General features: G+C 38.0%; 2 protein-coding genes across 4 annotated transcripts in view; one reads left to right on the top strand and one right to left on the bottom strand.

The window, feature by feature from the left end:
- Positions 1–14388, bottom strand: part of LOC111941374 (uncharacterized) — a 118750-nt gene extending 104362 nt beyond the window's left edge. Inside the window, exons 1-6 of one of the 3 annotated variants that reach the window (XM_086868322.1) lie at positions 13934–14388; positions 12889–13014; positions 7999–8791; positions 3935–4030; positions 3732–3830; positions 2810–2850 (exon numbers count right to left, since the gene is read on the bottom strand). In XM_086868322.1, coding sequence (XP_086724448.1) covers positions 2810–2850; positions 3732–3743 — 53 coding nt within the window. In that variant the 5' untranslated portion in view covers positions 3744–3830; positions 3935–4030; positions 7999–8791; positions 12889–13014; positions 13934–14388. Of the gene's footprint in view, positions 1–2809; positions 2851–3731; positions 3831–3934; positions 4031–7998; positions 8792–9500; positions 12682–12888; positions 13015–13933 lie in introns of those variants that run through there. The other 2 variants (XM_086868323.1, XR_002869988.2) reach the window with 2 other exon arrangements.
- A 106-nt stretch (positions 14389–14494) lies between these two features.
- Positions 14495–24604, top strand: part of IL6ST (interleukin 6 cytokine family signal transducer) — a 31393-nt gene continuing 21283 nt past the window's right edge. Inside the window, exons 1-4 of the mRNA XM_086868326.1 lie at positions 14495–14642; positions 21642–21722; positions 22305–22616; positions 24413–24545. Coding sequence (XP_086724452.1) covers positions 21656–21722; positions 22305–22616; positions 24413–24545 — 512 coding nt within the window. The 5' untranslated portion in view covers positions 14495–14642; positions 21642–21655. The remainder of the gene's footprint in view (positions 14643–21641; positions 21723–22304; positions 22617–24412; positions 24546–24604) is intronic.

Here is a 24604-nt window from a genome sequence, read left to right on the forward strand (position 1 = left end):
TTTGAGGCTTAAGGCCAGCTAGAAAGTGTAGCAGCTGATAAACAACTATTTGAGGTGAATTGTAGACAAAAGTACTTTTATACATGGAAATCCACTCCTCCCATTTCAAACCAGAAAAGCAGGCAAGATGCCAGGAGCTACAGGCTATGAGCATGTCTTGAAGTGGGAATTCACCTGCCAAATCATGAGCTGGTTGAGCACTACATGACTTTCTACACCCACTCTTCCAGAATACACTGTGCAACAACTCCTGCTTGTGTTCCATCCTGGAAAGTTTAGAAACTGTAACCTACTCCCATAATCCTTCCCTGGAATTTTCACACCAGTGTTTTTTGAGTGTCTTCTGTGTCCTAAATAATAATTTTTTTATTCATACAGAGACTCCTATCACAAGGAGGCCCACAGCCTTTCTTAAGGGAAGATTGTAAAGTTTCAGAAACCTCTATGACAGCTTTCTAAGCTACACTGATTTCAGTCCATTCAAAACTGATTTAAGGCCTGATTTAGATGAACCCATAGATGAATAAAATGGGAAGGCAGCCTTCTTGTTACCAATAATTATGTAACCACAAAGTTTAGATCAATGTTTCTATTTCATTTCTTATCTGTATTTCCTGGGCTTGGAATTGAATTGTTTCAGTGGAAATGTAGTAGTCTGTCTGCTGAGAATACTACCTAGGTAAAACTTGAGTGAGCCACAAAACATACAAGTGGAAAGCATGAGCTTTTCTTCTTTCTGACAATACATTACATAGGTGAAACAAAGCAACATCCTCATTACCCTTAAAAGTAAACAACACCAGCATAACTTCACCTTAGCTTCACTGGTTTCCCAATACTGCTAAGTGCTTAGAGAGTGTGTGCTTTCCAGTCTTGTAGCTGTATTGACCAAATATTTAGAATATAAACCCTGTATATTGAACAGAGGCTGGAGAAGCCATGTCACGGGCAAAAAGCACTATCAAAAGTGTTGTCTTTGTCTTCATAACTCAAAGCTTTTATAAGCCTCCCTAGCATGCAAATATAGCACTCTTCCAAACCAGGAGAAAAACTACAGGTAATATTGCAGTGAGTTTTTTTTTCACTTTTTTAACAATTCTTATCTTGGAATTGAGGACTATTTTGCTCTTCCTGTAATCTGAAGCAGCTGTTTGTTTTCTCAGTTGTAATTGTCAGCCACAGTTAGCAAGAATACAGAGCTGTAAAAAGCAGGGGAGAAGATCTGGAGTACTTCTTTAGAGCAGATTCATTTTACAGACTATGCTTCCGCTTTTATGCCATAGTCAAAGCAACACAAAGCAAGATGAACAGTGGCATCTAAGAGATCTCTGTGGTCATCAAGAAGTGCAGCCATGAAAGAAAACCCTCTTGAAACATATTATTCCAGTAGTATATTGTCCCATTATTGCTCTAAAGAAAAGAAAAAAAAAAAAAAGACATTTGGAAATGTGCTGAATGTGAGGAAAATGGAACACTCTTCCCCATCTGCTGGAAATACTCTAAAGTAAACAAGGGTGCTAAGTACTGGGCAGAAATACTGGAAGTAATTTTTAAAAATAACAGAAAGGGAGACGCCAATGGAGGCCCCTGGTCATCTGCCTAGGCTTAGCACTGGAAAGAAATTATGGTTTGGGAAACTAAATCTACAGATAGCTGCCAGATGGCTAATATTGGTTAGTTGTGAACACAAAGGGCTTTGCTTGATGATCAGGCTTAGCAAAATAATAGATGTTCCAAAAAAATTAAAATTTTACAGATTCTGTAAAATTTATTTTTTTTTTCTGTAAAAAAAAGTCTGGAGTCGGTAAATTTATACAGACTGGCTCACAAATTCAAACACTTTATTTAAATGCAAGGTCTTGCTTAGATGTTGACTATTTTCGAGGAAACACAGGCTGCTAGGAAAAGCTTTAACAAACATGTGCTTGAAGGTAATGGTGCTGGGTTTGACTCTAGTACTCACAATCAACATTAGACTAAGACGATAAGATTATCCAAACTCCTCCTGGTGTTATTAGATGGGCTAAGAAGCATTTCCTATACCTATATTAGACAACACAATGCTCACTATACCTAAAATGGTCGCATAATATACCTTTGAAAAGTCAGCAAATACTAACAGTAAGAATCCAAAGAAGAGAGCTAGGCAATATAACATATTCATGATAATTAGAGAAATTTGTTTGGTTTCACAGAAGAATGAGTTATATGCCTATTGTACCAATGTAACCAAAAAACAACAGAAGCCCCTGGTTCAGAGGTCCTGGCATAAGAAATAGAGAAGGTTAGAGGTTGAAACTTGGTGGAGTTTAAAGAAATCTATTACTTAAAGCAATTAATTTGAAAGATTATTTGTGTAAGGTAAACAATAAAAGATAAATTTCCTTTTTCTTACAGTAGCTAAAATTTATGCAGTACCCCAATATCATTGACAGAGGCACAATGTCCTCTGTATCTCTTCAATAATCTTGTTACTGTTTTCCCCCTTTTCACCTTGACAGTTTTTGGCCCTTTTCTTTGTTGTTATTATCAGTGATTCTTTTTTTAGAACTAGGGTTTGACTCAAATAGGAAGTGGATTCACTGTACTTCCCTTCCTTTCAAGCTGTAGGTCAGTCAAGCGTTACACCACTACACTGTAGCTTCATTTCATAAAGAAATTGACACAACTATTGTCATCCATGTTTCAAAAATCAACTGTAACTGAAAAGATACACATTGTGAAAAATGTACCATTAAAGGCTGAATATGTAGAGGACCTCAATTACTGTGACATTTCTTTATAGTTTGGCTAGATTGCATTTACTCACCTGGATAGTCCATTTTTGGAAAACTGAGGATGAAAACTGACCTAGAAGACAATTGAAAGAAAATAACTTTACTGAGTACAGAATTTCCCTTTACTTCTTTTATACATTAAACTTTTCCAAGGAAATACTGTTTTTCAGTCTCCATTTGTACATAAGCAATATCACAAAATATTATTTGGGCACTACAATTTTTGTTCACAAAACTCCCTTGCAGAAAATCAATTCTGTCTGCCAGAGGTGACATTTCTTGTCTGCATTTTGGACTCATCTACAAAAAAAAAAAGTTCTACAAACAGGCACAAATAGATCAAACTCATTCAACACAGATATACTGCATTAACAGTATCAAATTTTATACTGCTTAAGAAGGTTCCTGCTGAAGTAAAGATTCTTTTACCTGATGTAGGCTATACGTATCCTAGAAAACTTTTCCTCCTCAGTTAACCATAACATATGAAAAGGAAAAAACAATACCATTGTATCTTGAAATAACTTTACTTTTGTACCAATATTTTATAAGGTTTCTGAAGAGTTCAAGGTACTTTCATAATGATCCTATTTTTTTTGTAAGTAACTCAAAATGTCTTGCCTGTTCTAACTAAAAATTGGTGTTTTCATGTTATTAATTTCTGAGTACCAACTTGTCTTAAGAGCAGACAATTTTATTTCTTTCTTCTTCTTCCTTCTGTTCTTTGAAGACAGATTTATTTCCATTCTTTTGTAAGTCCAAATTTCATCCTCCCTAACATTATTTTAGAAGGCAATACTAACGTAACCCTAAGCATGGGCTATAACCTCTAAAATCTTTTAACTTGTGAACTAAGTCAAATTTGAAATTAGAGATTAAATAAGATAATTCTTATGAAAATTCATTCTCTTGGGTATTTTTTTGTAAATATTGTCTTATTCATGGTACTGATACCTTAGGCTTCATATAAATAAGAGGGATTAGCAGAGGTCAGCACAATTTTGCAGAATTCAGCAAGAGACTTCAGTTGTTTTTGAGCTCAACAGCAAACACCTATTTTTAAAAATAAAATCAGAATTAGGATTAAAATAAAATCATACTTTTGTTTAACTTTCTAGTAATGGCTGAAGATTTAATTCCTCAGAGAACATCCTCACCCTACAGGGTGATTAACAAAACATTCATTAGCTTTGCTGGTCTAGATTTTCATCCGTAAGTTTCACTTCATGGTTCAGGAACCAAATCTTCCAGCCCTTAATATGACAAAAATCTAGCTGTGATTCTTCAGGATAATCATACCACCAAGATAACATCACATTTCTACAAATGAGAACACTGAAAACATACTGGTCATTTTGACCCTGACCATTTTGAGGGGAAAAAAGCAAAACCAAGGAATTCTAAACTATGACCTGAAAAGCTTCTACTTGGATTTTTTTTTCAGTAAATATTGGAATATGATTTTAGCTTACATTCCTTTTCTTAAGAAAAGTGTAATTGAATATCAAACAGGTTAGAAGTTGTTTCTTGAGCTGTCTGGGAAAACACTTTCTTACAGCATTGCACATGCTCATAAATGATAGAAGAAAAATATGTTAGTTACATTATTAGAACTATCAAGTTTACAGTGTGTGAGCCAATAAACCTAATCCTGATCTGGATCCAGCTTTGAATAATTAACTTCTTCCTGCCTGCAAAATTCCCCTACAGAATCAGCTGGATATAATTTAAGACTTCACATTTTTAAACAATTGTTACATTCACTCCAGACATGGCTGAGTTCAATCATCTGTAAAAGGGACTTCTTAGACACAGAAATAAGACTGAACTTTCTGAATTCAATTCAGACTTTTTTCCTTAAGGCTGAGGACAAAGAATTGCTGCTTACAGAGAAAAGAATTGTGTGAACACAGATAATAGTTTCCTCTCATCCCTCAGATACAAGGGTCAGCAATTTGTCAAGGATTATATGTCAGATTGTGTTTTTCTTTTCTAACTCAGTGGTTGAACTTGCTGGAAGGAACTCGACAGAAGCCAGGAACTGCTGCTTCCCAGGGGACAAGATCCTACCACTATACCGTCAATAGCTCATCTGTATACAAGATACCAGTTTCACAGAATCACCGAATCATTTAGGTTGGAAAATACCTCTAAGATCATCAGGTCCAATCTTCAACCACCACCAAGTGTCACAAGCACTAGGTGCCATTTCCAGTCACTTCTTGAATGCTCCTGGGAATGGTGAGTCCACCATCTTCCTGGGCAGACATACCAGTATTTAATAAACCTTTCCGTGAAAATCTTCCTCCTGATGTCCAATCTGAACCTTGGCACAGCTTGATGACATGTCTTCTCATCCTGTCACTGGTTGCTTGGGAGAAGAGGCTGACCCCCACCTGGCCACACTCTCAGGCAGTTGTGGAGAGTGATAAGGTCACCCCTGAACCTCCTTTTCTCCAGGCTAAACACCCCCAGCTCCCTCAGCTGCTCCTCACAGCACTTGTGCTCCAGAGCCTGCCCCAGCTCCCCTGCCCTTCTCTGGACTCACTCCAGCCCCTCAGTGTCTTTCCTGCAGTCAGGGCCCAGAACTGGACACAGCACTCCAGGTGTGGCCTCACCAGTGTTGAATACAGCCACCATAAATTTCTAACTCAGGCACTGAGAATAGCACCTTGTTGTTCACAGCTTCCTTTTCTCCCCTGTCTCTACCTGCTCCTAGTACTTCTGCAAGGTTCCCCCACCAATCACAGGCTGTATGAATTGTACCATACCAATCTACCTAACCAAATTTGCCTCTGGATGGTGAGACATGCCCTGGACAACACAAAATAAATTCAAAATAACATGCAAAAGTCAGGGAAAAGAAATCTGGGACAAGTGGGACAAGACTTAAAGGAGACAAGGTAGGAAAAGAACAGCCTGACACTTAAAACACTGCAGGAGAGACAGCAACTACCAGGTCATTCCTGAGAGCACCAAGTGTTCTACAAAACCATGACCTGTAAACAATTTGCAAAGCGGCTTTAGACCACAGCTTAGACAACATTTGAAAAGCTTTCCCAGAACTAGGAAGGGTAACATTAAGACATTATAGGGCAGCTTTTTTCAAAATGACATAAGGAATTCATCTTTACATTAAACATGGAATCACTCCAGAGGAGATGATCGGTTATTGTGAATGTATTGCTGTATTTCCAGGCATTAATGGTCATCTAAGCCTGTATAAAATAGGTATATTATCAGTGATGCACATTTAAATTTGTAATAAGGTATGCATAAATGTACCACAAAAAAAAAAAAAAAAAAAAAAAAATAGAAGAAGAAGACATGTTGAATAAATTCCTGTAATTCTATAGGTAGTAAATGCATTGGACAGCATATGGGCTAATAGCCTGATCTTTAGTGATAAGTTATTGATTAGCATAGAATTGTAAAACAATTTAGTAAATAATTTAGAAAGTAAATTCTGCAGGTGATGAGCTTCTACCATTCTCTCAAAGATTGTATTACACACTTATCAGTTTATGAGGGAACTGGATGTACACTCAGCACATCCAAAGATGAGATGATCCAACTCCATAGTACTGTTTTTCAAAAATTTAGTTTAAAAGGAGTTATATATATTTTCTATACCAACATGTAATATGTTGACATGCATGCAATTTATAGTATAAAGCTGACAAGAAGAAGCTAGGAGGATAATATCAACATAATCTGAGAAATTTTCAACATATCCAATGCATTAGAAGTAATTTATTAACAACTCCTGTTGAATCAAGTTCATCAGGCAATAATGAACGATATATGAATTTATACGCATTTCTGAAATACATTTATTCACATGGTTAAGGACCGTATACAAATTATCAGGATAGTAAAAATTGTAATGCCTCTCCTGGTTGGTGAATGAATTATTATTTAAGTTGATATTGATTACATGGACGGTCATATAATAAAATTCAAGTAATGTGTAATGAACTATAACTTTGGAGGAAATACTAGGAAGTAGTTTCATAAAGGATCTGTTCAGAAAAGGCACTGAAATATGGAAAGTTTATATCTCTCAGGATATACTGATAAGGATGATTGTGACTTGAACCTGATCTTGAGTATGTAGAGTATGTAGAACTCTCCAAGAGGATTCTCCCACTGCTTAGTTAACTATAGACAAAACACATTTAAGCAAACACCTACAGAATGTATGGTAAGTGGCTCCAATTACAGTAGAAAGGAAGGGCAAAAGGAAAGAGAAAGGAAAGTGAAAAAGAAATGAGACAACAATAAGGTAAAGAATGAGGGAGCACTAGTCTACGTTTATGCAGTTTGGTGTGTATATTACATTTATTACTATTAATGTTTTTTTACCATTTTCTTTTATCTTTTCTTTATCTTTTAGGATCTCTGATTCTGGGGAAGATCTACATTTTTTCTATACTTTTATATACTGACAAGACAATGTGCTCCTACTTCAGTCTGAGAAATGTCAGTGAGATAACTAAACCAAAGAGAAATCACAAAACATACCAAGCTCTGTTCTTGGAAGTTAAAGTTTTACAGAATTTCAAGGAACAATGACAATTTCTACATTGCAGACTTGGCTCTAAAAAGAATGCTTCACAGATCAGTGAAGGAGATGTTCTCAGGCTAGGATTCATATGCCTCTGGCTTATCTCTTAAAGCAAGCTTTCAGTGCTGTTGGCACTAGAGAGTCGTTTAAATACTGACAAATTAGACTTGATTATGCATGGCCACCATCATTTTTGTTTCCTAAATTCTGAGTGCAAAGCACTTGTTATGCCATATTGGTGAGACAAGAGGAAAATGAACTCTGTCATTTCAGATTTTTGGCAGAATTTTACTTGTTATATAGCTGAGTGATAGTATAAATTGAGCACAAAAGTATTTTTAAGCAATTTACCTTCTCCTAAAATAACTCTTTAAAGGAATTATTTTGACAGACTGATGCTGGAAAACTTGTAAATACAACGGGTAATGCTAGAGAGGGCAGAAAAAAACAGGAAAATACATGAATTTGAGTTTGGCAATGGCAAAGATCAAAAAGAAGGAGATAAAAGCAAGAAAGAACGCTTAACAAATGGTAAAGAATGGTAAATAAATGGTAGGGTAGCTGAAGAAGAGAAGATAGATCAATGAGACCAGAAATGTAAAATACAAAGTAGATCCTCAAAGGCAGTGAAACACTTGGGGCAAAGATCTTTACCTGTATTTTGTTCCATAGGTGAAGTTGCCACATGAATTGGCTAATACAAATCCTTACTGTTTTTTTGAATTTTTTAGTGAATCCATAAGTTTCCTAGGTACTGCTTCACTCCAGACATAAATTATTTAGTCTTGTAGCTGAAGGAAGTTATACTATATACATATATATAGTCTCAGCAATTAGAAATTATTACCAAAAGTCAATATTCTCCTTTGTTCTCTTTCAATCTGTTGTATACTTTATGTTCCACAGAATTTCATGTAAAAAATCCTGTCTTTGTTTCTGTATCTCTTAGTTCCAAATTTACACGCAAATATACCTGGCATGTTAAATTTTGTTTCTGCTTTTCCAATTGCTTTTATTCTGAGGTCTTCATTCCTTCATAATACAAAGTTGTTACTCTTTCTCACAAAAGCATTCATTTTGACGATACTATCAGTGAAGTACTTAGGACTGAATATATTTTACCATGTATATCTTTTCTCGCTCTGAATAGCAATTTAACTATAAGGCAGCAGTCAGTGAGGGGTTATATAACACTAACTTAGCTTCAGCGTTAGTGATGAGAAGGTACTTCCCTGTGAATTCCACAGTCTTTACTTGTAGCAACACGCTCCAGCCTTTTGTGTTTTCTAACAGTTCAAGCAGAACACTTGAAGCACAATGCTGTCAAGGCCTCTGTTTTAAAACATGTCACTTCAAGACAATTATCTACTACTGCTGAAAGCTCTCTTCCTGGAAGTCAAGTGGTATCTCACTGTATTGATTTCAGTGGTATAGTGTAGAACACTAGCTGTAGCAAGGAAAAATACCAAAAGAACTTGTCAGTAGTTTGTCTGTAGCGTATTTCCCCTCTGTAAGCTACATATACACTGTTTCTTAAATATGTCTCTACCATCCTTTCCTGAGAAGTCACAAGCTGTAGTATCAGAAAGCAAACATTTCCAACCACAGCTTAACTGATACATACTCTGTGTTTAGAGTCATTCCACTAAGACCAGCTCTCACACAGACAAGTTTTAGCCTTAGTCTGGAGAGGCAAAGGCTAAATGGAGCAATCACAGTGTGTTGCATAGATTTAGGCACCCCTGTGCTGTCACTGCTACACTCCGTAGTTGAGGACCAAGAACATGTGCTCCATTTGTGACTCCACGCCTTGTATGCCAGTCATCATACAACCTGAAATGGCACATCCCTGGCGCTGTTCTGCACCAACTAGAACCTTGTTACAGCCTGGCCAAAACTCAAGGGAATGCGTGGATAACCATGGCCAGTGCTAATTTGCCTGACTAGAACTGTTCCCTCACTCACTGGAAAGGACAGAAGTGCCACCCATGTGTTTTTTAAGAGGTCAGCATCAGAAAAGAATCCACAATTACACTGATATAAGACAGACTGGCTTCCCGTAACAGAGCAGACTGAACCACAGCCTTCATTTCAGAATGCCTTTTTCTATTGCTAGCATGTCTTTTGTCAACCCAAATAATTAGGCCCAGCTCAGCTGTTCTTCATACATGACTTTATTTTTTGCAAATAATTCATTACTTTGGCAAAAAAAAGTACTGACATACATTTTCTTGCATATTTTTTATTGGCTATACTGCTCATGAAAGCCTTTGTGGCCAAGTAGGAAACATTGATTACAGTCAATCTGAGACATCATTTTCTTTTTAATCGTCTTCTGCTACTCCTAGTTGGGTCTTCTTACTCACTGCCCAAGAGTTCTGCCTTAAGGACAGATCCACATTCTGGTCTGTGTGTGCAGAATTACTCCAAAGGCATTTTAGCTCCAGCAGCTGCCAAAAGCATACTAAATTCATGGGCATCTCTCCCATGTGGTATAAGAGACTGCAGCATGAGACCTCCACCTCACCATAGCTCTGAACAAGCATTTCTTCTCAGTGAACTGTATTGCTTATTCTGACTTAAACATTTTTCATGTTTAATCAATTTAATCCTTTACAATTTTTTTAATTTCGTATTTACATTTCCTATTTGTTTTCCTTTTTCTGAGCTCACTTTTGGTCTTGTTCTTCCAGTTAAGACCAGACCACTTTTTTCTGATTATCCTACCCATTATCTTTTCCTAAAAAACACCCCCTAGCAACATGTTTCATCAGTCAAAGCTTCCAGTCTAGATCTTAAATGTCATTAGCTCTGTGAGTTCCACCACAGAAAAACAAGCAAATTGCTAAGTTCCACACTGGTCCATTAGATGTTCCATTAATTTAAAGTGGGCTGTAACCAATCTCCTTTCTATTCTATACACCCTGCTTCAGTTTCATGGTGTTAGCATTCCTATTCTTGAGAATCAGGATGAAAGAACAGGTCAAGCCCTCTTCAGCTCTCCAAAGCTTTTCTATCAAGCATATCACATGTCGAGGAGTCAGCTATCCCTATTCCTGGCTTCTTCCAATGATCACAAGATTCTCATGAAGTTCTGAAGTCCTGATGAAACTCAACAGACCCTGGCTGAATTTTGCAATTTCTTGTCCAGTCTCAGGTTTTATGCCCTTTCACTGGACATAGCAATGCTAAAGAATGAGGTCAGCCCTGTTGAAATATGCATCATTAATTCCCTTGTAAGGAGATGTCATCAAGCATCCAGCTGTACATACTAGGTTGCCATAATGGCTGCTTGTGGTTCAGTGAACTTTACTCATTTGTCACACAAATTGCAAACACCTACCTGCTCTCAAAAAAAAGCAATATGCTCCCATCTCTCTCAAGAGGAAGCAATGAATTACCAAGTCCATTTTTTTGTTGCCACTGAGCTACTCATGTTTGGTAAGTTAAAAGGCTGTGAATTGTTGCAACTGTCACTAAATCATTTCCAACAATTACATCAGCCATTTTTTTTCCTTGCTACTGTCTCCTCCCAACCTCTTCAGAGGACTTCACCATGACTTTATGACCTGTAAGACTGTGGCTTCAATACGACAGTCTGCTACTGCTCTGACCACTCAGGCCAAAGGGGGAAAAAAAATAAAGTGACTCTTCTTCATGTTAAAGAATGTCAGACATTGGAGATCCTAAACCTAAGCTCAGAAGAGGTACAAGGCTGCAACAACATCATCACTTTGGCAAGAGGCTTGGATCTATCACTGAACCTCCAGGCAAATAGCTCTATATAGTGATTCACCCATCTCACAGAAAATATCTTGGCATGGGTCAGAACACGGCCATTTAAAGGGTGTTGTTGCTCAGCTTCTCCCTTACTAAGAGGATCGTCCCCAACATCCCTATTCTGAGAGTGACACATTATCAAAAAAACCCACATGTAGTCAGAGTGAGGAATCTTTTCACACCCCTGATGCATCTATAGCATGCTCCATGTCCTTATACCAAGGTAATAATACATTCCAGAAAGATTTTTCCTCTGTGGCTCACCTATTTTAAGATTCAGTGAATTCTGCACATACTGCAAATCTTCACAACTTGTTACAAAACTGCTGAAAATGTCCATAGAGTGGTACAAGTTTGTTTCTCAGCAATCTCTAATAGCTTCTCCAAAAACATCTCTGCTGCCACAGTTGAACAGCTATCAACCTTCACCAACAGCTCCATGTTTTTCAAGTGTCAGTGCCCATCTTTACACTTCCAGGGTACCTCCTTCTTTCTGGGACTGAGAAAGCAGAGGATGTAAAGGCGTGCTTCACTGACTGTTATCCTAACTGTGTATCACAGGAGTCTGGAAATATCTTATATAGCCCTGATGTGAGCATTGTGTCAGAATATAAATTGCAGTGTGAATAAGCAGAGGGTAGTTTATATCAAAGACGTTCCAATTCCTGACAACTAGCTTTCTTTTATTCTTGCCTCATTTATTTAAGGAATATATAACCAAACATGTAATCAAATATATAAAATAAACACTTCATATAATGCTTTATTCAATGTGCAGATTAAAATGCTAGCTAGCATGAACATTTACAAAATGTGGTCAGAATTCTTAATTTCTCTCAGTATTTGAAAGTTTATATAACTGGTGTTTATATTACCTATATACCAGTACAGTGTATATTATCTATATACATACAGTATAAAGCCATATAACATGTAGGGAAGACTATGAAGTAGTAAATCAAACTAAGGAGTCTTTCCAGGAAATCATCCATGTGCAGAAAAGCCAATTCACAACATGCTTGAACGGCTTAATTCTCTTCTTTACCAGGGATCCCAAATGTCCTGATTCTATCCAGTGGCAGGTGTAATGCTGTTAACTTTTTATCTGCTTGCACCAGAAATGGCTGGCATCTAAGAACAATCAGTTTTTTGGCAACTAAATTGTTAATGAATAAATCATACTTTGTGCCAATACAGAAAAATTAAGTCCAGTTGCAAACAAATTATTTTATTTTTCTACACAACTTCTGATATGTGTACATACTTTTACACTGAATCCATAAATAGTCTGTGAAATGCACAATCTCTTGCTTATTTGAAGAGTTACAATGCATGTCATGTGTAAGTGAAGCCAGTCACAGGACTGGTTTTGAAGGCAAGTGAGAGGTTGTTCTACAAGTTCTGGCAATATACCAGGAATCGCTTCAGGCTATAGGATTTCAGAATAAGAATGTCATAAGAGGCTTTCTGCTGGCTGGGGGAGGAGTGGAGAGTCTACTTCTGGAATGTCTATTTAGCAGCAGAACTCAAGCGATGTTACAAGAGACAGAAGACATGCTAGAACAAGAGAAAAAACATTAATTTTTTCACTCCTTCTAGTTAGAGCCTGGTTCCACTTAAAGTTTTGTTGCCAAACACCAATTTTTTGAGGATGCTGAAGCAGGCATATCCATACACACTGAGATCTACCAATTATACAATCAAATTGTACTTTTACAGTCTCAAACTGTAATGCAGAATCAATGTAAACACAAACATACTTACCATTATCTGGTGAGAAAGCAAAAGTGACCAACTGTAATGCTTTTATCATATTGAAAAAACTGTGAAACTTATTGCCCAGATGTCATTTGTCCTGATACCTTAAGAAGGGTTTGAACACCAAAAATCCTGTAGGAGAAAATGGAAAGGACTGAGTCTATTGAGAAATCACCACTGGGAGAAAACAGCAATATCTACAGTATCTAACGTTACTAGAGAGCATCAGCTGCAAGCAGGGACATAAAGTAATAAATTTAATGTGCAGCCTAGATAAATACCTATCATAAATTTTGTATGTACAGACAATTTTGTTTTTAGGAAAGCTGAGCAAAAAAAAATTACCATTTTAAAGTGCCCATCCAGCTTTACTCTGTTGCATAGAAAAAATACAATATTTTCAGAATTAGCAACAACATTTTTGCTGGATATTATGCCATCTGAGACAGTACACCAAGCATAATCAGAGACTGGTACTAAATCCATGAGAAACATTCTATGTTCCACTGTTTTTTTCCAAAGTTCCAAATCTTGTCTTATTAGCAGCTCATGCCAGTGCCTGAAACAAGGTACTGAACTAGATGTCATATCTTTTTATCATCTTGTATTTTTCTTTTTTATCTAGCCAGTCTGCCCAGTCGTTTACAGATGTAACTAGAAGTGTAATATACTGCACAGACTACTTGAGCCTAAATGAAATTTAAGAACTAAAGAATCCTAAAGCATACGGGAGGAATAAACTCGGGCATGCGTCAGTGATGTCTGGTACTTTCCTCACTCATTAGGAACAGCCTCCTTTGACACTCTAAGCACTGAATTTGCAGTGTGGAACTGAAAAGCGTTCTTTCTTACTCACTAACTGGAAAAAAAAAAAAATCTGGAATGAAAAAAGCATCTTAGAGCACATGATTCTGTCTGATTTACTAAACTAATTTTTCAAAGCTAAGAAATGAACTGAATGAAAAAACGTCCAAGAATTAGGTGGGTCATGATCGTATTTACGATCTATGTAATGGACCATTTCTTGAGAGACCTAGCCTTCCACAAACACCTTTTTCAGGGACTGGAGTCCTGACCGATTTTCAGAGACTGAAACATCGAGACTGCTCCGGATAGCAGCGCTTTGCTCACACCGCAGCTGTTGACAAGAGCATTCTCCAGCCGCCCGTGCTCCCAAGGGAGTCTTGCGAAACGCCGGGAAGATCGCTGGCTCCTCGGGCCTGCTCAGGACAACACCCCCGCCGCGCCGCTCGCGCAGGCCCGGCCGGTCAAGGGCCAGGAGAAACTTCCAGAGGCCTGGCCGGCGGCGGCCCGGGGAGGGTCCGGCTGTCCTCAGCCGGTGTCCCGCGGCTGCCGCCCAGAGCGAGCACACACTTTGATGGGAGAACCCTGCGGGGGGCGTCGGGCACGGCCGACGGACGGGATGGAGCGATGCGAGGTGGGGCACCGCCTCCCTCAGAGCCCCCGCCGCCGCTCCCGCCCCCCGCGCGCGCCCCCCGCGCCCCCGGGATCCTGGCACCAGCCGCCGCGTTACGGGAAGCCCCGCCCCTTCCTTCAGCCCCGCCCCGCACGGGACGTCATGGCCCCTGCTGGCCAATGGTGGCGTGGGTGGAGGAGGAGGGAAGGGCGTGCGGAGGCTGGGGCGGGGCGGGAGCGTGACCGGGCGCGGGGCCGCGCGTGCGGGACGGCGGCGCGATGGCGCGAGGCGGCTGTGCCGCTATTTAGGGGCAGCGGCCGCGCAGCGCAGGCGGCGGTGCCAGGTAAGAGCTGAGCTGAGCGGCTTTGTGCGGGACTCCCCTCCACGTTCCCAGTACCCCCTCCCTGAGGGGCATCCGCCGGCGGGGGCTGTTCTGGGCTATCCTTTCCCTCTGGGCCGTGCGCCGCGGGCGGGGGCACCGGGGCGTTCATTCAGGGCCGACCGGGAGACGGGCCGGGGCGGGCGGGTGGACAACCTTGCGCCACTCGATTCCCGGGCCGATCGCCAGCCGTGCCCCGCGGCGGTGTCTCGTCTTGTCCAGCCTCTCCGCGTCGGCTTCGGCGGAGCTGCCCGGCGGTGACGCTCAGAGCGCAGCAAGGCCTCGCCCGGCGCCGCTCGCTGTGGGCCTGGAGGTGCCGAGCCCTTCGCGGCGCTGCTCCAGCGTGCCCCATCCGCAGCCCTGGCCCGACGTGGCGCAGGGTCGGGCTGAAGGTTATCTGCTCTCTTCCCCAGAGCTGTGGTGGTTAGTGCCGGCCGTCTGAGTTGGCAAAGGTGTCGCGACCCTCGCGGGACTCGCGTGTTTCGGCTTTTTCGACTGTCAGATAAGCGTGGCCATGCCACCGACAGGCATTTCCTTGATGAAGAGATTTGCGTTTTGTTGCCGTCGCCATAAGTAGTCTGCTGTTGTTGCCTGTAGATGGTAGAAAACTGCTGCCCTGAAAGATAGGCACACTTCGTCTTATTGCTGGTCCAAGCACTGGAGGGGATTCCCTGGGGAATTAGGGAGGAGCGGGTACAGTGGCTCTCTGCTTACTTCCCATGTGGTCCTGAGCTCCAATCAACCCTCTAGTGGGGTTCTGATGCTTTCTCTAAAAAAAATAATCCGCATCATTATTTTCATCTCTCAGATGATGAAACTGAGGCACAAAGGAAAGCAGTCTGCCAAGTGTGTTGGCAGGATTGAGGGGAATAATTCCCTGTCTCAGTTTTTATGCTTGTTTTAGGCTTACTAGGGGTTTGCCAGCTGGTGGCTGCTTGTTACTGCTGAGGCATTCCAAAGGCATAGTTCTACACATAGCTATAGTTCTGCTACCAGGTAGTAGAACTATGTGGGATAGTTCTGTCACTAGTGTTTCCCTCTCACATAGGGGTAGAGGGGGAAATCCACAACCTGAAGAGCTTGGATATTATTGGGAGCTAATGTCTTTTTTCTTTGACCATCTTTTCTATAAAGATATAACATTTATGCTTCCTATATGCTGTTACTTTCAGAGGCAGAATTACATAAAATATACTGTCCAAAGCATAAAACTTCTGAACAGAGATTTTTTTTTTTTAATCTATGTGTTGGTGTAGCACAATAAGAATGTAAGTGTTGATGATGAAAATTTGAGATTACTTCCTAGAAGTTGAGCATTCAAAGTAATTATTTGGATGTTGTTTATATGTCTGGAAATGTGGTGCTTCAAGTAAAGTCGATGGATAAATATTTTTGGCTGAGGAGAAAGATGCATATCTGTAAGTGAGTATATCAAATGGAGATTCTGTTCCCGTGCTGCTTGTCTGGAGGATTAGCACTAGCATGATTATGGGAAATCAAATAAACTTTTTGACCATTTTTTATCAATTTTTCTTGTACTAGCAAGAACTGTCTAGATTAGAGAAGCAGCACTGCTTGTGGTCAGTCTGGAAGGTTTGATTTTAAAATGAGAACACAGAATGCTAAGACATCGCTTTGTATAAATTAATCTGATTTTTGGACTAAAACTACTTGCTACCTGTGAAAAAAATCTGGAGTATTTCAGAGAAATTAATTTACCATTTTAAGAGGGTACCAGAAGGAACTCAATTATTGCAAGCAAATATTTGGTGCCTCTAATTAGGTATTTCAGGTACAAAAAACTACCTTTTTTGGGTTGGTTTTTTTTCCTCTGTTTTTTTTTTATTCTGAGAGCTCTACTAAAACTCCAGGGACAAGCTTCCTTCTAGAGGCAGAGGAGTAAGTAATGCAGAGAAATTGCCTGTTTAGATAGTGAAAGGGACAGAAATGTCATTGCATGTAGACGTTTTAAATACAAAAATGTGTTTCAGAATATTCTGTTCATAAAACATTATGTAATATTTTCAAGTACTTCTCTTAGAGGTGTCTGGTGTTTTTTGACATAAAGACAAATATTTCCAAGAAGGAAGTAAGCTTGGAGGAAGGAAGGAAGGAAGCTTGCAAATGAAACACACTTAATTAGAAAGCAGTTACTCTTTGAGTAATCAGAATTCCTTGAGGATAGTTACAGCTTTTAGATAGCTTTAGGTACAGTCTGGCTTGTTATAAAACCTCAAGCAGCAGCTGCTTTGTGAAGCATCCCTGGTTCTGTCTGCCTGAGCTATGTGGATTCCTAGTGACAGATTAGCTCTTGAAGCTGTAAACATAGGTCTTCATTTTTTTTGGAGGAATTTCTGGAAATGCATTTTCTTGCAACCTTTGGTCTCTTGTGATCGATGTGATGATGAGCCTTAATAGACCGAACACCTTCCTGTGGTGGTTGTGGTGTTATCTATACTTCCTGACTTCCAAGCCGGCTTTGCTGGCAAGTGGATGTTATTTTAGCTGTAGTTTCATAAACTGACATTGTGATTTGTAGGTCACTTGGACAGGAATTGCCACTTCTCTGAAACTGAGAGATTTGTTGTATATGTCATTTTATAATGACATATCCCAGTGTTCATTTTGGGGCAGTTCTTGTGACATATGAAATTAGATTAGTTTTTAAGATTTCTCTCTTGCTTAGAATAAGTAGTGATACCTGTTTTGCATGAAAGGCTGATACTACTTCACAAATGGTTAGTCACAGTTTTGTCTTAAAACTTAACACTTTTTCTACTTTGTCCATATAAGGTTTTATTTTAGGGTTGTTAATAGCTTTTCATAGACACTGAATGAAGCATCAATTTACGGATCAAGCATAAAGTGTGCCTTAGTGCTTTCTTTTCAAAATGGCTGCAGGATGTGAAGAATAATAGAAGTCCCATCTGATTTGGAGATTAAATGGGGTGATCTTGTGGTATATTAGTTTTATAAGTCCGTCTTTACAGAAATAATGAGAGTATTTTAGAGTTTTTTTCCTCTTCAAGGTAATTTATTTTCTTTAAGTTAAGGACTGTCACCAGCAGCATCCTAAATTGACCATGTTGTTTTTACTCAGTAGTATTATCATCTATTTTGATCTTTTGCCACTAAACCATGAGAATAATCTGGCAAACTTCTAAAGTAGTTTCTTTCTCTGGCTCCCTTGCCCCTTCACTTAGTGATCCACAGTAACTACGTAGTGTAGATAGAAAGTGTTGATTTGGCTGATTTTTTTTGTGGTTTTTTTTAATAAAAGAATCTGAACTGACTAGCTGTTTCAGTGTTCGTTCAGCATCATTCAGCTTTCGTCTTAGATACATAAACACTGTACCAGTTGCTTGGGTGAGCTGTGCATAGTGACTGAAAGAAACTGAGTTTTCTGTTGTCTAGGCTAACAGCTTATTCTGACTTAAAATCATTAATGATGAACAATTAGTGTTTAGCATTACTGTTGAATGATGGCACTATCTTTTAAGTTTGATGTAGCTTATATGCAGGGTTTCTGCACTGGTTTTGCCTGAGCATTTTTACACACTCAGATAAGAAAACAGCAGTTTGCGTAGGAGTATCTTCCTCATTGTAATATGCTTGTTTTGTTAGTTTTAAATCCCACCATTTATTTTGTTTTTACATTTATTTTATGGCTTTCATATAGGCAAGATTGATGGAAGTGTCTATTGTAACTCTGGATCTTTCCCCTAGAACTAAATTTCAATTAAGAATCAGTCTTGTAAAAAGCCAGAAACACTAATGTTTTTTAAAATAGCACACATTTGAAGGGATTGTAATATCCCCTTTGTGGGTTTGGAGGTGTTTAGCTTCAGTCTTCTTCAGACTACATTGATCAGCAGGGGGTGGGGGTAAGTAAAATACATCAGAACAGCTTAAAGCAGGTATATGCTGAATTATGGCATGGTTTTGACATTATGGTTTCAGCTGCTTGGTTCCCATACTGTATGTGGGCAGGCTTCCTACTTAACTTTCCTTTGCAGGTGTTGGAGAATGAAGCTCTGTTCTCCTGCCTTTCAGGAGCTGACTGGTGGAAAATAGTGTGATTTGCTCCCTCAATACAATTGTTGAACTTTCCAAAGTGCAAAGTAGTAGAGAGCTACAAAGTAGTAGAAGAGAACTTCAGTCTCCTATGTGTGAATGAATTTGCTTGGAACAACTGAAATGTTGTTTTTCAAGTCTGGAAAACAGTTTAATATAGAAATGGCATTTATACAAAAAGTTAGTAATTTTAATTTCCAGTGAAAAAAATCACACTTTTGGACAAAACGTGTGATAATTATATATTATTGTTTACTTATTATGTTGGTTATTGCTTTTTATTTATTTACTCTTTCAGTTGTTTTTCTGTATATTTTTAATAACCTGAGCCATACTTAATAACTGCTGGTGAGAAAATCAGTGAATAATTTTGTGGATATATTGTTTTGACTTTAATGACCCAAAAGAAAACCAGTAGCTTTGTAATGATGTAATAGTTCAGATGACCCTGCTGTTATTCTAAGGTAGTATGAATCATGAGAGCAAATGGGAGAGAAATTAAACAAAATTTTTCAAACTTCTTTTTTTTTTACACCTGTTTCATTCTTTCCCATTCACTGTGAAAGTTGCTTCTGCTGTTGTTTTGCAGCTTTTGTCAATTAGCCGTGAAGCAGAGCTCCTGCTTCTTTCCACCCAGCTTGCAGTTGCCCTCAGGCTTCTGATGAATTTCAGATCTTCTGCAACTCAAATTATTCTGATTAAATAATTTAAATGGGTCTTTCTTGAAATAACAGATCCTAAAGGCTATCCATAGTAGAGCACAATAAGCTTTGGTTAACAAACAGTATTCTGGTAAGTGTTAGCATAAGTCAAATCATTTAAGTATGTTTTATGTTCTAAAGTATGTTTTATGGTTTTATTTAGTTATTTAGACTAAAAGAAGATACTCTTTAGAGTTTGGTTGAATTCACCATGCAAATTTATAAAAATTTGTTAAACTAGTCAGGATTTTTTTAAAATATAGAAATTCATGTGTGGGTAGGCACCTTATCTTTCAGATAGTGGGCACTTCCAAAATAGGCAAGAATCAATTGATACAGTTATTTTACTGTACTCTTCTAATAAAAATCCAAGTACACATTGCATTTTAAGTAGTATAGTGGTTCTTGTATCCAGCCCATTGAGAGTATTTAAGTAGAACATAGAAAAAATTAATAACCTTTTGGTTCACAATGCCATATAGCTGCAAATTACTTGTTATTTAGTCAAACAACAAACCAACAAACTTTAATGACAAACAAATGCTTGTTAACATATTTGTCAAGTCTTTCAATCAGCAGTGTTCCTACTATAAAGCTTCTATATTGGAAATTTTGGTGGTTTTTGAGTAATGAACTCACAAGTATAAAAACAAAGAAAAATACTGCTGGATGATTCTGATGGGTTTTTACTTTAGTTCTAACTGAAAGATACCTGGGTTGGCAAACACTATGAAGACTGCTATAAATTATTGAGATCTGCTTTCATATAGTTGTTCCTGTGAATAGAGATTTTTCTTTACACTGTTTATCTTGATTTGTAAAGAAAAAATGGGTTAGTTGTGTTGATGTGTAAAGAATGAGGTTCTGGCTTGATAGTGATCCATGCTTAAATGTGTGTCTAGTTTTACTTACATATGTGAAATGCTTTGTGTCCTTCTGTTACTATTATAAAGTAAATTACATGCAATCAAAGCAAAGTCGTGTTAACTGTCACAAATTGCAGCTTCATCTTCTGATAATATAGTAAGTGTAGCTTAATAATTTTCCTGTCTAGGGAATACTGTGGAATTTCCTTAAAACTTTTAGTGAGTTTCGTTTTATGGGGTAAAGCTCAGAATACTAGTTCCCAAAGAAGTTTGTCAGGTTAGTGGAAAATAAGACTTCAGAAACAGTGTTAACTGCAAGCCATCTCATCTCAAATTTTAGTAAAGCTAGAGAACATATGTTTAGTTTCTAGGTGTAAGGATAGTATAAAGTCCGTTTCTAGAAGTCAGTTTGTGAACTAAATGCCTTATTTTACTAAGCCAATCTACCAGTTCCTGTAAAGATGCCTAAATGTAGCTAAAAATAATATAGGTCCTATGCTTAGTACATAAAGGTCACTTGCTTTTCGTAGTTTAGGACTGCTTTAAAACTGTAGCTTGAGAAAATCAGAACAGATTTAGTGTCTTCAGAACAACAGTGTGGAAGCTACTGTGTGAATACTTCAGTTTCTCCAGGGTGTTTTCTAGAAATGTCAAAACTCGAGAACAGAGTAGGCTCTGTTGCCATACAGAAATAAATACAGTGTTATAAAATGTACTGCAGCTTTTGCAAGCTCCCTTGTAACGTTTTGAAGAATTAGTTTGTGCTTTTTCTATAGCAGACAACAATTCTTGATATGGAAGCACTGTGCTTTGTAATTCCTGAATGTATTTTAAATCACTTGTGTGAGTGAGACACATGGTTTTGTGGTCAGTTGTTCTGAACCTTGTGTGAAGCTTTTGTGTCGGTGCCCTTGAAAGTTAGCTAAGTGTGATAACCATAATCATATTCATAGGGGGTTATCTTTTAAAATCTGAACCACAATGTTATACCCTGTATTCTAACTGAATCTCCCACAGAGTTACCAGTGAAGTTGTTTTCGTATACAGTGTGAAAACCTAAAGCTGATAAATTTCTTAAACTTGCAATTAAAGCAGCTTTAAACACTCCTTTTTTTAAGTAAACATTTGATTTTGTTTTAGCAGTGAGGAAACTGGAAACAATATGCCCATTCTAATGAGAGAAGATACAAATGCTACAAAGGAAAATAAATGTGTATATGTGAGAAATTATCTTAGAGCAACTACAAATCTGATTATGACATTGATCTAAAGTAAAGAGTAATAGTTTAAATTCAAAAATATATATCTTTCTCTTGTTACAGAAATCCTGTGCAGCATGTTTTCTAGGTGGAACTGGGTGGCCTGTGGCTTCTATCTGGTGTTGAACATTTGTTCTCCTGACGGTAAGGGTTCTGTGTCTCAAATACAAGAGAATATAGAACTAGTTACATTGGATGTGTGAAGCACCAGCTTTCTTTTTGTCTTGATGCTTGTTGGATGAGGTCAGAAGGCAAGGTGTATTAGGATAAACACACCTAATCTTCTAACACTACTTCACCACAACAGAGGTGCGCACTTACCTCGATTTTCCTATGGTTACTTTCTTAACAGAAAATGTTTTTTTATCAAAATAGTAACTTCAAGTATAATTACTTTCTCCTTCAAAAGATACAAACACTCAGCCCTTGACCCCCTACTGTTCTCTTTTTTAAGTGCCTGTGCTTGTTAGTAGAGCTTTCCTAGGTTGGCAAAATGCTTCTGTAATAGCAAAGCCTAGAGAATGCTGTACTGGTTTTTGCCCTTAAATCTTCTTGGTGTCTTGGTAGTCTACCAATGCGTTTCAGTTTTGTAATTGTCAAGTGACTATTTAACTTGCTGATTAAATACATGTAGTGTTTTTAACATTGCACTAGTGATGTAGTAGCAATATTGATTAGGGAATGTTTTGTAGCTCTTAATAAATATGAAATTTGTTTTCTTTTTAGCTTCAGGTGGTCTTGTGCAGTCATGTGGTCACATCATTCCGGAGTCACCTGTACTGGCCCTTGGTTCCAATTTCACAGCATTATGCATTCTGAATGAGAGTTGTCTTGACTTTGGCAATATCTATGCCAGTCAGATTATCTGGAAGATTAAAAATAGACTGGTACCTAAAGAACAGTATCGTGAAATAAACAGAACAGTTTCCAGTGTCACATTCAATGACACTTCTACACTAGCTACCCCTCTGACATGCAACATTTTAGCAGATGGACAGATTGAACAGAACATTTATGGAATTACTGTTACAGTAGGCTGTGAGTACCATTTTTTTATATTTTATTCTGGTCTTAAGAAAATTGTTTCTGAGAAATGGGAAAATGCAAACAATAGAATGTGTGCATATCTTGAGGCACTTATTTTTATTCCCTCGGTTCCTGGATAAGTGAGTAAAAATATTGACAAATTATGTGCCACCACAGCTGCTCAGTATGCACTGAATAAAGTTTTCTAAAAAGTAGAAAATACTCTGGAGTATTTCACTGTTGGAATAGAAAAAAATGGAACAACAAAAATGGCAGATTTTAATTACAGAATAAAGATGTGAATTTAACTGAAATAGAAAGCAGGAAATTAACTTTTCCTTACTTCTTGATTCTGTATCAGAGTTGGAGGTAGGTAGATTTTAGGGGATATGTCCTGGTATTATACTAACATTTTGAAAATGTTTTCCTCTTTAATGGGCTGAGAAACATTTAGTTCATCTGTATCACTAAAGCTAACCTGAATTGCCTTAAAGATAGAACATACTATTTTGATTACTTTACCTCTATACCTAGAAAATACTTTTAACTACTAATAAATTTCATTTGTTCTAGAATGATAGCACTAGCGTGGTGGAGACCAAGTGCTTTTAGACAAGACTGTTTTGAGAAAGTCACGTGAATAATTTAATATGCTACTTCTTAATTACTTGGTGTCCTGCTAATGGGACAAGTGTTGTAGTGTCCTAAATATCGCATGATATGCCTGGTGAATTATGTTGTCTCCTAGTGATTGCAAAAGGTACTCCAGTTGCTGAATGGTCTGCATGCAAAAGGCCAGCTTGGGTTCACAATTTAAAATTATGTGCTTCTGATATGACTTACAAAATGTTATCACGGGAAATTGTTTTCCATTTCAACTTCTGTGGAATAAATATTGTTGTACCAGAAAAGATAAAATAAAAAATATTTCTGCAAGGTAAAATATATGGAAAGGTGAGAACAGATAAATTACTCTATTATAAATGTAATGACAGTACAGATGACATTCTGCATTTTTAATTCATATTTTAAGTCTTGAGATGCATTTTTATTTAAAGCTATTGTATTTTGATACTGTCAATTAAAGAAAAACTAAATAATGAGACTAGCAACAGATTTGAGAAGAATACAGCTATTCAGGAAGAAAGCAATAAGGTTATTCTATTGAAACTAGCACTCTGCTTGAAAGCAAGTAAGATTCTCTAAGTACATTATTTACTGTTGTAAATAGTGATAATATAGGGGGTAGGAGCAAATGCTTTGTATGTTATATGTTTGAGTTTAAGAGGGAAAGAAAATAGTTTTGCTGCATTCTGAAGAAGTTTCTTATGCACTACAGTGCATTGATGAAGATCCCTTTCTTGCATGGGTTTGCAACAAAAGCTTCATCCATACTTCAGCTGGGAGAGAACAGAATTACGAAATTGCCTTCAGAGCTCAGGTCACTGGCAGTCAACATGTGCCAATTCAGTACTGGTTTTCAATTTATTTTTCTTCTGTGTGAATTAAAATGTATTTATATGAGGAATGTTTAATACAAGGTTTTCTGCCTCAGAATGAGAAATCTTTTTTGTTCCTTACTAGCAGATGCTTAATCCTTACACAGCCTACTGTTTGTCAAAGCAGCTATTTAAGCTTCTTGACTTTGATTGCAGGATGGTATCCAGCACTTTTTTGCCACATTCTTTAGGAAAAAAGTAATTAATTAAATGCTTCTGATGTTCACCAAAATTGCTCTAGTGGGCCTTTAAAAGGATTCTTGCTGGGTTGAAATGTTAGATTAATTATTGCTAACTCTTTCTGTACAGTGGCCCCAGAGAAGCCCAAAAACTTAAGCTGCATTGTGCATCAGGTATCAAGATTCACATATATTATGACTTGTACCTGGAACCCTGGAAGGCACACATTCCTAGATACTCAGTTCAGGTTGAGATACAGCTGGTAAGTAGCGTTCTATAAAATATCTAAATAATTCTGAAGAATATTTTTATGCTAAACCA

This window comes from Cyanistes caeruleus, chromosome Z (genome assembly GCF_971803275.1).
Source record: "Cyanistes caeruleus chromosome Z, bCyaCae1.hap1.1, whole genome shotgun sequence".
NCBI lineage: Eukaryota > Metazoa > Chordata > Aves > Passeriformes > Paridae > Cyanistes > Cyanistes caeruleus.